General features: G+C 40.0%; 1 protein-coding gene across 1 annotated transcript; it reads left to right on the top strand.

Annotated features, from left to right (window-relative positions):
- The first annotated feature begins 4,988 nt into the window (after positions 1–4,988).
- On the top strand, positions 4,989–9,724 carry LOC101735095 (gap junction beta-1 protein-like). Its single transcript, XM_004911015.4, has 2 exons — positions 4,989–5,308; positions 8,149–9,724. Exons 1-2 carry the CDS (start codon positions 5,297–5,299, stop codon positions 8,800–8,802), a joined length of 666 nt encoding a protein of 221 aa, XP_004911072.1. The 5' UTR covers positions 4,989–5,296; the 3' UTR covers positions 8,803–9,724.
- Positions 9,725–12,527: the final 2,803 nt, after the last annotated feature.

Genomic DNA, 12,527 nt, shown 5'->3' on the forward strand with positions numbered 1-12,527 from the left:
CTATGTAACCTTTGTCACCCTGTTTCTCCTTTCTTTAAATCCTTCCTTCCCTGCATGTCCTGCCTCCCCCACCCTCAGCTATCTTCCCTGACTGTAGTCCCTTGCTTTGCCTCTCATCTGTTAATATTGCTTAGCTTGACTGTATTTATTTTTAATCATAAAAACGCAGAACATGAGGGGGGAAAAAAGAAACAATATTTCTTTAGGCTGGATTTCAACCATTGTTCATAATTTCACCTTGTTTAAAGAGTTACAGCTGAATATGACTATATGTAGATGAATCAAACTCTACAGGAGTGGTAAACAGGAGTTTAACACTCCTGTGGGAAGCTAAAGAATATTTGGGGAGAAAAATGAGCAAAGAAAGCATGAATTTGAACCACTGTTTTGCTAAAATACAGTAAAGTTATCAATATGATATAGAGCATTTTATAAGGCTCTATAACACTAGATAGCCATTATTATGTTTTTTAAGGGTTTCATTTCATGTACAGATATGGGACCTGTTACCTGGAATGGTTGGGATCTTTGGATCAGCATACTAAAATCATTAAACTACTATACAATCATACTAAAAATCATTTAAAATATTAAATAAACCAAATAGGATTGTTTTGCCTTCAGTACAATACATCTTATTTGGGATCAAGTACAAAGTACTGTTTTATTATTACAGAGAAAAGGGAAATCATTTTTTAAAACTGTTATGATCTGATTAAAATGGAGTCTATGTCAGATGGCCTTCCCATAATTCAGAGCTTTCTGCATAATGGGTTCCCGGATGACGGATCCCATACCTGTATTTATCTATCTATAAATCTTGTATTACGATAACAAAAAAGTCACACCAAAATGTTTAAAAACAGCTGTAGGCTACACAGGTGACAGATCTCTTTGTAACAGGTATAGCATAGTATCGTGATTCTGATCCAGTTTTAATCCACTTCAACCGTTATACAGATGTAGATCAAGTTATGGCTCTCAACAAGATCCCCTTATATATTAAAATATAGATTTCATATCCCCTTTAACGCTTTTTCTCCATTGTAAACAATCCTAACTTAGCTACCCATTCTTCATAACTAAGACCCTCTATACTATTGCTTAAACACTCTTCTCTGGACTTTCTCACTGTCTGTTTACATGAGGCCTTACCAATACTTTGTAATAAGGAAGAATGCCCTCTTCATACATTAAGCAATACTCCATCTTATATGTGACAACAATACCATGCTGGGCTACCAACATTACTACTATGCAGTGTTGATCAGGGGGCAGGTCCAATTGCCCATTTAGGATGAGAATTATTTTTTTCCCCGGTGTGACTTATTGAAGATGATTTTTATATCTTATTTTTATATTTATGTATATATCTTTCTCAATCACACCTTTTCTTGGTAAGAAAAAAAAAAAATCTTCTCAAGCTGATGGTTAAACCTCCATTCCTTCAGTCTAGGAGGATTTCACCGGCACTATCATGGGCAAAAAGGTCCTAAAACACATTTTTATGTTGGATTTGCTTGTATTTGTACAGTATATGTCAAACTTCTCTCTTCTTAGACATCTCATTTTTAACAGTGCTATGTTAAACTGGCCAACCAGGTAGTCCATCTTGCAATTAAACTCACTAGTTAGCCATTTATTGCTATTTATTGCTATTTCCTGGTGCTCTGTTTAATCAGACAGAACAGATGGTAAAAATATTACAGCTGTAATCCACTACTGTAGACAAAGTGCATAAGGACAGGCAGTTTGTTAAGTTTCTTCCCATCATTCAGTGTTTCACCCACAATTCTAAAGTAATTGTGTCTGCTAAAAAAAATAAATAAAAAAACAGCTCAGGTGCATTGGGGATTATTTAGAAACACAGGGCACATTTTCAGCTGGGCAGTAATCTGTGGCAACCAATCAGAAGTCTGCTTTCATTGCTATACCTACAGCTGGCTGGAAAAATGTAATCACTTATTGCTATGGGTTACTGCAAAGTTGCCCAGTGTTTATAAATAATCCCCAATGGGGAGCAAAATTTTTCGTCAGGCATGGATTCGCAGCAAATTTCCATTTTTTCAAAAACAAAAAGTTTCTCCAGTTCACAAATATTTTGCCATTTCACGACAAATTTTCCAGCTACGAGAAACAGGACAGCTTCGCTCAGCACTATTTATAAATGAGCCCCATTATGTTTGTGACAAAACTGGCCTGTGGGTGGGATGTGGGTACTAATCACAATTATTTTATGTTGCTGAATCTCTGACTACTCCCAAGACATGTGCCTCATATAAAGCACATTGCAGCAGCCAGTAGCCTGGCCAAAGGTGGCCATACACGGGCTGATTCTAACTGACCTTTAACTGGTCCATTAGACAGATTTGGCAGCTTATCTGCCCATGTATGGGCAGGAACGATGGACCTGCCCAACCAGCATCTGGCCTGAAATCAGCCAGATCTCGATCGGGCAGGTTTGATTTTTCTGTCGAATCGGGGACCACATCGGCTCGTTGATGCAGCCTCCGAACCGATGGCGCCTATACCTGCCGTTTTAATTCAATCGTTTGGCCCCAGGGCCAAATGCCCAACACATAGGCGGGGATATCAGAAGAAGATCCACTCACTTGGCGACATCGCCATGCGTGCGGACTTTCTGTGTATGGCCACCTTTAGTCTTTTTAACTGTTAATTTATTTCCACACCCTCAACTGCATAAGATATGGGACAATGGTCAATAGCAAGTAAAGTACACAGCTTTCTTCTCCCTCTGCGCCTCGTCCTTGTGCCTGGAACCTCATTCATGTTAATAGACTTAGCTGACACATTTCCATTCCTCTGCTCCTCACTACATCTCTTCCCTTGTGCCTCCGTATGTTCCTGGCTGACTCCTTCGTTCCTCGCAGAGCAATCGTTTGGTTGCGCCCCCCACTACTACTGCGGTTTCCTGCCTTAAACCTTTCTGCCTTGCTGCCCCTTACATCTGGAATGCCCTCCCTGATTTCCTCCGGAGGGAATCCTCCCTCAGTCTTTTTAAAACTAAAGTTAAAGACTACCTTTTGGAGCACTCACCCAGCACCTGATCTGGGAACTAGCACTTATATTGTAATGTCACCCACTGTGACCTACAGCACTTATATTTGCCTATTTGTGTCTGTTAGTTACCCTCCCACATAGATTGTAAGCTCTACGGGGCAGGGACCTCCTTCCTCTTGTGTCCTCGACTCTTAACATTGCAGCTGTATTAATCTTGTATTTATTGTTATACTTTGTATTTATCTATTATTATCTTATTAACACCCTGTTTGTATTAATGTATTCTACTGTACAGCGCTGCGTACATAAGTAGCGCTTTATAAATAAAGATATACATACATACATACATACACAACAGGATACACCTAAACTTGCATTTGTTTGCAGATTACAGCTGCAGGCCCATTAGTACATGAACCCCCTGTATCACATGTTGCTTTTTTATTGAAACTTCTGTGTTCCTTGTGTCTGTGTTGACAGTCATCTGTTTGTGTTTGTGCGTGTCTATAGTTTCTGTACTGAGTTCTAGCAGCAGTTGCACTATGTCTCAGGGGGAGGCGCTGTGTTGTGTATTTATGCAAAACAAACTGCACTGAGACAAATAAGGGAAATAGCATGACCAGCATTAGAGTAGAATATTTGTAATATCCCTGCTTTGAAAAACATGCAGATGCTTAATGGTAGACATACAAAGTCATAATGGTGAGCAGAATGTGCTCGAGAAATAAGTGGTGATAACATTTACAAGGTCCCACAGAAGCAGTTATTGTGTCCTACGATGCTATATGATTTTCTGTACTATGAATTTTACCCCAATGATATTTTTTAAAATGTCATCATATTATAAAATAGTATTTTGTGATTTTCTGATATTAGTTTAATTCCCCTCCACCCAAGTTTTTATATTCATGTATTGAGTTATTCATATATTAATTTCTGTGTATTTATTATTTCTATTTCCAATGTTGTTATTCACTGGATGTTTTAAACTGGTGTTTGGTGTTGATGGAAACAATATAAAATGACTAGGAATATTTGGGGGCAATATGGATTTACAGAAAGAAACTGAATTGCCATGATGTGTGTTAAGATTGCATTCCCCTATTGTTAGAATTGTATTCCTGTTCACTTTTGAAATAATAATGTTTTGAAAGTTTTGGAAGTATGGAATTCTTTTCTGCTTTGTGAGGCCACACTATCCTGCCTGCTGCCCTTATCACATTAGGCATGAAGATTGCAACCTCCAAGTAACTGGCCACAGCCTCCAGAGAAGTTTCCAACTAAACTATAATGTAAACATAGCTAATAGACCTGATTCACCTAACCAAACATCCCTTTTCTGTAGTTACGTTACATTATTTAAAAGAAAGTTTGGATACCTAGTCATCCCCCTTATTGCTTTCTCCTTAGATTAAAAACAGAGAGGGTGCTCATTCCCTCTAAATACAGGTAACTGTATGACATAGCAATGGAGCATAATAAATAAAGCTAACTGATCTGAGATGGCATTTCAAGCAAGGGGGAAGAGGTGGTGACATAGTAAACTAGTAGTAATATAGGTTTAGTATATGTAAATGCAAAACTATGTATTATAATTACATTCAAAATGTAAAGCTTACATCTTAGTACAGCTGATTGAAATATAGAAAAAAGGAAGCAGTGCAGCTAAGTGAGAGAACACGAAAATAAGTTTAATACACTTACAGCCTGTTAACACAGTCCCGTATTTATGACAAAGAATTTAGTGGTGTTTTATAAACAGACAGAACACCCACAGGCAGTAGGAAAGGCAAGTAGTATATTATGTGCGAAATGCTGCTCCTGTGGAACAGTGCTATTATATCCCATTGGCTAAACCTGTTTAGGCCTCTAACCTGCAAGCCATAGTTACCATGCATTGTTCTAAAATGTTCTGTATATCAGCTAAAGGCATGTACATTGCTGGGCTCCACTAGTTGGTTAGCAGCACACACTAGTGTCAGGTTTCCTTACTTTTCTTTCTTTGGTACACTCCTTTGCTGTTCTCCCACATTCTCCTCCCAACTGCAGCTTCTGTTTGTGGATAAACACAGATCTGAAATGAGGAAGAACCAGGTCATAAAGCTCATGTATAAATATAAACCCTAGGCACAGACCACAAAGTGGAACAGACATACGAAAAAGTGAGGAAGGTGTCAGACATAGATACCAAGTGTCAGAAGCATTCTCAGAGGATCTATAGAGACAAGAGGGGAACCCCATAAGGGATTCACTGCAATCAAAACTACACAAATTTATGGGAATGCAGGTAAGCATTATTGCTTATCATTTAACAAAGCCTATTAATTGTTTTTGTTTTGTTCTGCATCTCTCTGGTTAGGGACTAATGCGGCTGCTAAGGTCACAAACTCTGCCAACCAGATAATGGTGTTAATGACAAACTGGATAATAAATCAGAAGTTTTAAAAGAAAAATAAGAGTATTAACAAATATCTAGAGATGCACAATAACATGTGTAATTCAGTTAGTCCAGATGTGTGAGATACTAAGACTACTTGTATCTACAAGATACTAATGGTTTACAGTTAGGTTTATTTCCACTTTACTTATCATTTGATTTTATATAATGTTTCTAATTATTTCATATATTTAGGTACACTGTCAAGGTTCACAAATGGTATATAAAACCCCTTCAGCCAATTATATATCAGCCAATTTATAATATTAAGGCTGATGGCCCACAGGGAGACTAGTCACCAGTGGTGAAATCTCCGCTACCACGGACAACTAATCTCCATAAATGCCTTTCCACCAGCAGCATTCGCAACGCAGTGAAAAGACATTCGCATTGCATAATTTTTCTGAAGCCACGCAAAGTTGCTATTGCAGGCAACTCCCTGCGACTTCGGAAGAATGAAGTGATGTGTTAGCATTTCCACCGGCCATTCATTTTATTGCTGGTGGAAAGGAATTTTAGGGAGATTAGTAACCTGCAGTAACAAAGATCAACCGCCATAAACCATCGTTCCCTCTTATTTCTTCTCATCTGTGTGTGCAAAAAAATAGTTTTGTCCACACATTTTAAACTTGTGTGTGCATTTTTGAAAACTGTGTGTTCAGATCAGAATTAATGCACTACTTGTGTACACTGGCCTCAAAATTTGTGTATGTGCACACAAGCATACACCTTAGTGGGAACATTGCCAATGACTACTCCCCCTGTGTGCCATCAGCCTTAGAGTCTGAACTGGCTTATTTTTTCAACTTAAACTACTATCAGCTCTGTGTAGATGATATCAGACACCTCTGAAATGTGTGTAGGAACAAAAATCCCTAACTGCCTTATATATACAGTATATATAAGCACTCCTCTGTATTTCAGAAACAAGGTTTAAAGTTTTATCAGTCTAGCAACTCATATAAACTAGTATTGGCTACTTGCTTATTTGCTGCCATAGATTACTAGACCAGCAGCAAACTTTGTACCTTTATTATATTACATTACCCCTCAAACTGCTGCATGCCCTAATTCATCTGTAGTATCATGACAAAGTGCTGTCTTCTATAAAAAAAAAAAAAAAAAAAAGGCTATTGACTCAAGGGATGAGAACATAATTTTGCCCCTTTATAGGTCCCTGGTAAGGCCTCACCTTGAGTATGCAGTGCAGTTTTGGGCTCCAGTCCTTAAGAAGGATATTAATGAGCTGGAGAGAGTGCAGAGACGTGCAACTAAACTGGTAAAGGGGATGGAAGATTTAAACTATGAGAGTAGACTGTCAGGTTGGGGTTGTTTTCTCTTGGAAAAAGGTGCTTGTGAGGGGCATTATTACTCTGTACAAGTACATTAGATATTTGTTATTTTTTTCCCATAAAAATGATCAGCGCACCAGAGGTCACCCCTTTAGATTCGAGGAACGGAGCTTCCATTTGAAGCAGCGTAGGTGGTTTTTCACAGTGAGGGCAGTGAGGTTGGGGAATACCCTTCCTAGTGATGTGGTAATGGCAGATTCTGTTAATGCCTTTAAAGGAGAAGGAAAGGCTAAGTCACTTGGGGGTGCCAAAATGTTAGGCACCCCCAAGTGACTTAGATCGCTTACCTTGTACCCCGGGCTGGTGCCCCTGTTAGGAGAGAACAGCACCAGCCCGGGGTACCTGCAGCGAGCCTTCCTCCTTCCGTCTTCGCGCTGCCGGCGAAATCCGTGGGCCGGCGCATGCGCAGCGAATACGGAAGAGGAAGCGCTCGCAGCTACCCCGGGCTGGTGCTGTTCTCTCAGAACAGGGGCACCAGCCCGGGGTAAAAGTATGCGATTTAAGTCACTTGGGGGTGCCTAACATTTTGGCACCCCCAAGTGACTTGGGCCTGGATGAGTTCTTGACAAGCATTGTATCCAGGACTATTGTTATACAAAAACTACAGTTAGTATTGATGTATGGTTTATGTATGTGAGTGTATAGATAGGTCAGTATGGGTTTATATATGTGAGTGTATAGATAGGTCAGTATGGGTTTATGTATGTGAGTGTATAGATAGGTCAGTATGGGTCTGTATGTGAGTGTATAGATAGGTCAGTATGGGTTTATATATGTGAGTGTATAGATAGGTCAGTATAGGTTTATGTATGTGAGTGTATAGATAGGTCAGTATGGGTCTGTATGTGAGTGTATAGATAGGTCAGTATGGGTCTGTATGTGAGTGTATAGATAGGTCAGTATGGGTTTATATATGTGAGTGTATAGATAGGTCAGTATGGGTTTATGTATGTGAGTGTATAGATAGGTCAGTATGGGTCTGTATGTGAGTGTATAGATAGGTCAGTATGGGTCTGTATGTGAGTGTATAGATAGGTCAGTATGGGTTTATGTATGTGAGTGTATAGATAGGTCAGTATGGGTTTATGTATGTGAGTATATAGAGAGGTCAGTATGGGTCTGTATGTGAGTGTATAGATAGGTCAGTATGGGTTTATGTATGTGAGTGTATAGATAGGTCAGTATAGGTTTGTCTGTCCTGGGTTTACTTGGAAGGGTTGAAGTTGATGGACTCTGGTCTTTTTTTAACCCTTTGTAACTATGTAGCTATCACATTGTTAGCAGACTCTGTTGTAACCTAAATTTCTCAGTACAGATATATTTCTTCATGTATTCTAGGAAATGGAAACAGTCACTTGCCTTCTTACTGGAGTGTCGCATTTCACTTCAGAACTGGGCCGAACAATCTTGATTATTCTCAGTTTCATTCGCTTTGGTATTTTGGCTGTTGGAAGTCAAACACTGTGGAAGGATGAAGAAATGGACTTCTCCTGTAATTCTACCCAACTACTTTGCCAACCCAGTTGTTTTGATGAGTACTGCCCCATCTCTTCATTCAACTTATTTTCTCTACAGCTTGTTGTTCTTTTCACTCTCTCACTGTCCCTAATATGCTATATGCCGTCTAAATACAAGAACAGGGAGGGCAGTCTACTTGGCCACCTCCAAGGAAGAAATCAATTAAAACTACACATCCTCCACCTCCTAAGCAGGATCCTCATTGAGAGTATTTTCATAGTAACCTTCTTTAAGGTGTCTCCAGGACTACTACAATCTGGGGTAGCACAATGTCACTCTGTGCAATGTGAGGCATTTGTCATTTGCGTGGATCTAAAAGAAGAAGCAAAACAAATGTTCAGCATTGGTTTTTGCGCAGCTTCAGCTGTGAGTGGCTTCATCTGTTTAGGAGAATTATTGAGCAGTCTGCGGTCCATTTATAAGGCAAAAAAGACATCACATACCAAACAGCCCTATAGCAAGCAGCTTTGTTAATCCCTTAATGAATAGCAAAATGCACCTGGATTAGTGGAGTTTAAGCAGATACAAAAAGCCCATTTCCAAGCCATTTTATATGTAATTAGTAATTATGTACAAGTCAGAAAACCTTTTCTCCCATTGACAGATGGGACAGTGAGAATGAGTCAGCAACGTAATGAACAAAGTCCACTTCCACATCATAAAATGTGTTCTACTTCTGCAAACCAAGTAACTTTTTGTTCAACACTCACTGCAAGAAAGGACTAACCAGTAACTACTTTTACTACTAATTTTCTTAAACCTAGTGGGGCTCATTTATCAACACTGGACACATTTGCACCTAGGCTGTAACCCATAGTAACCAGTGAATAACTTTTTTTCAGCCAGTTGAAGGTAGAACAATGCATGCAAAAATGTGCTTGGTTGCCATTGGTTTCTGCCCAGGTGCAGATTTGCTCAGTGTTAAGTTGGACACACAGAAGCAAGATTTAAGCTGCCAATTCGGTCCCAGCCAGACTTGTCCCTGTATGAGCCCTCCCCTCTGCATTGGTGCCCATTATGACCGAAGGCCAATCGGATGAGCCCAATATAAGTGAGCACACAGGCGTAGAAAAAGGTAAATTGTACAAAGCAATTGGACATGGGGCAAACAACTGTGTGAATTATTTGGGAAATGCAGTGTTTCAAGGGCATACCCGACCGCCAAGCAGGTGTAAAGAGGCATGTCCCCAAAATATTGCATTTTACAAATAAATCATGCAGGGGTTTACCTGTATGCAATTGCTTTGCCTCTTTCTACATTTGTTAATGGGTGGTGGGAGGTGGCAAAACCTCCAGGCTGAGCACCAAGCAGCATATGGCAGAGGGGTTGGGTGTGCTGGTGAGTCCCTCCAGTTGTATGGCCTTCTTCAATAAATGTTCACTTTGTTTTACTTCACGCTGTTTGCCATGTCATCTTGAGCAAATATGGTGTGTTATATAGTGATTATTAAAAGGGGACTATCATGAATGGGAATCTGCTTAACTTGGCTTAGTTCTGACAGGCAGCTTGCCTTCTGAGCAGAGAGGAGAAGGAGTGGTCCAACCATTCTTGACTGACATCTAAAGTTCAACCACCCCCCCCTGCCCATCTTTCCTATATGATAGAAAACCAGAAAAATACTTTTAAGAAGGTCTAAAAATTCAACCCAATTCCCAATTACATTGGCTGACACTTTCCATCTCACTCACCTGAGTCACTAACAAACACATGGAACTTTATTTTATTTATGAGAAAAACATGAAAGGAGCCACATATCACTTGCTTTTTGTAGCAGCAGCAATCAAGTTATTTAGCACAAAGGCCCAGCAATTTGAAACATACATGCCAAGTGAGCAGGCAGGTAATTCTGGCAGTTGTTAAATTGTAGTTAAACAAGAACTTTAGGGCATCAACTTGCACATTTCCATAAACTACAGTTTGCCTTTTGTATAACTTATAATTAAATGCTGTAGAAACAGTAACTTGTGCTACTGTTTGTGCAATAACATTGTAGTCACTCTTTATATGTACGCAAGCTAACTGATAACAGAATATATGTCTGTTTCTTACGAATACCTGGACTGGCTATAGCAGAGTAAATGCTACAGACTTGGCTAGGTGGGCCTGATTAGACTCAGCTGACTAATGAAAGATTGAAAGCCTGGCTAGTCAGTCTACAGAAGAGCTCTGAATGACAGATTCCTGTATGTCAGATTTAGAGACACCTCTCTATGTGCCTGTACACACACAGTTGCCTGTGCAGAGGTCTGTATTATTGCTGCAGTTGACGTTTCACTGGTATGGAGGAATTCTCTTTTATACACACTTTTGTTACACCTGTATTATTAAAGTAATATCTGTATCTGCATGTGTATATTGCAGGAGGGTGACTGGCAGCTGTTCTAAGTCTGCTGGTGGGCAGCACAAAACCCAAATGCAAAAGGGCCTGAATTGCTGTGTATATATGGATATGAAGGAATTAAGCAATAAGCTGCTTTACTGTTATATGTACAAATGCAGCTTCAATAGCCCCCAGCCCAGCCCGGCTCCATTCCTTTACTTTCCCTTTGCATGTGTTTGCTGTTGAGGGGTGTGGCCTCATGACATGTGACAGCAAATCAGCTTTCACTCTGCTCTGTCACTCACACATTTCTGCGTTACTGATGCAGGCCAGGGAGCCAGAGATTCTGGAGGGTGGGGGATGGGAGGCTGATTCAATAATTAGCCATAACTTATATAAATTGTTAAAATGTTTGTCTAGACTTTATATTTATCTCTGTTAAGAAGGCAGTACACTCTCACAGCATGAAAATCATGCTCAAACTCCACAGTTTTGAAAAGAATATGTAAGTGTTTTAATTTAATTAAAATATAATGTACTATTGCCCTGCACTGGCCAAATTGTGTTTGTTTCACTGTGATTGTTTATAGAAAGCTTCTGTGTAGATTCTATGGGGATAGGCATTCAAGCTGAAAAATATTTATATAGCAGAACTCTGTAGAATAAAATGTGCTTAGTTCTTACACATGAAGCGGTGCTAGAGACTGTTAAAGGCTCTACAGAACTATAAAATGAAAACTTCCCTTATATATAAATGGATATTTGTTGCCAAGAAATAGTTAGATATTTGTAGATTCTGGAGTATCAGATACAAAATAATTTTTTGATGTTACTGGTCCTTTATTGTTAGGTCTGCTTAAGTTTTCAACAGATAATATTATGGTGCTCATACACTGGCTGTACCCCCAAGGTATCCAACCAGCCTTTGGGCCAAAGTGATATATATTGTGAGTGTGGTTAAACAAATGCATCTCCACCTTCCTTTGTTTTGCTTGTTCTGACAACCAGAACTGCAGGAAGGAAAATGGTGTTGAAGCTCCACTTCACATTATTATCTGGTTATACAGTTTTGAGGTTCTCTGCAATCAGACAAGGTCAAGTGATGTCAGATCAATTTCCACCCAAAATTACAATATAATATAATCGCATATATATCAAACAAATAGTTGTAATACACTGCCAATGTAGCTGAAAATGGCCCAGGTGCATCCAAAAGTAATGAATATCCACATGCAGGGCCGGATTTGTCTTCTGGGCGCCCCTAGACCACCCCCGTTGATTGCCCCCCCCCAATGCGCATGCGCGAACGAGCGAACAACTGCTCGCCCCCCACGCCGTCCCCCCTGCGCGCCCGTGAGCGCGCATGCGCATACATTTAAAGCCCCATAAGGAGCAGTGGGGAGAAGTTCCCACTGCTCCGTATTGAAATAAACTTTAAAAATTCCGTTGCGGCGGGGCGGCATGCCGCCCCTACATTTCTGCCGCCCTAGGCCCGGGCCTTTGTGGCCTCTCCACAAATCCGGGCCTGTCCACATGAAAAAATGGAGCACTCATGGGACTAAAGTCAGATCAGGTGTATGGCGTAAAATTTCGGCAAGCTGAAAAACGCTTGCTGAAAATACCGCCATGCGCCAGGTAGGCGGTGTATGGCTGTATTTTTGGCAAGCGTTTTTCAGCTTGCCAAAAATATATGCCATACGCCTGGTCTGACATTAACCTAAGAATTCATTAAAAAAGTTAATGCTGGCAAACTAACTTTTTCATTCATTCGTAAGTCCCATGAATGCTCCATTTTTTTGTGTATTTATATATAAAAGGAGCACTCCCTACAAACAATTAACTGCCCAAGGTGCTGGCCAAAAATGTATGTAAATGAAG

The sequence above is a fragment of the Xenopus tropicalis genome, chromosome 1 (assembly GCF_000004195.4).
Source record: "Xenopus tropicalis strain Nigerian chromosome 1, UCB_Xtro_10.0, whole genome shotgun sequence".
Taxonomy (NCBI): Eukaryota; Metazoa; Chordata; class Amphibia; order Anura; family Pipidae; genus Xenopus; species Xenopus tropicalis.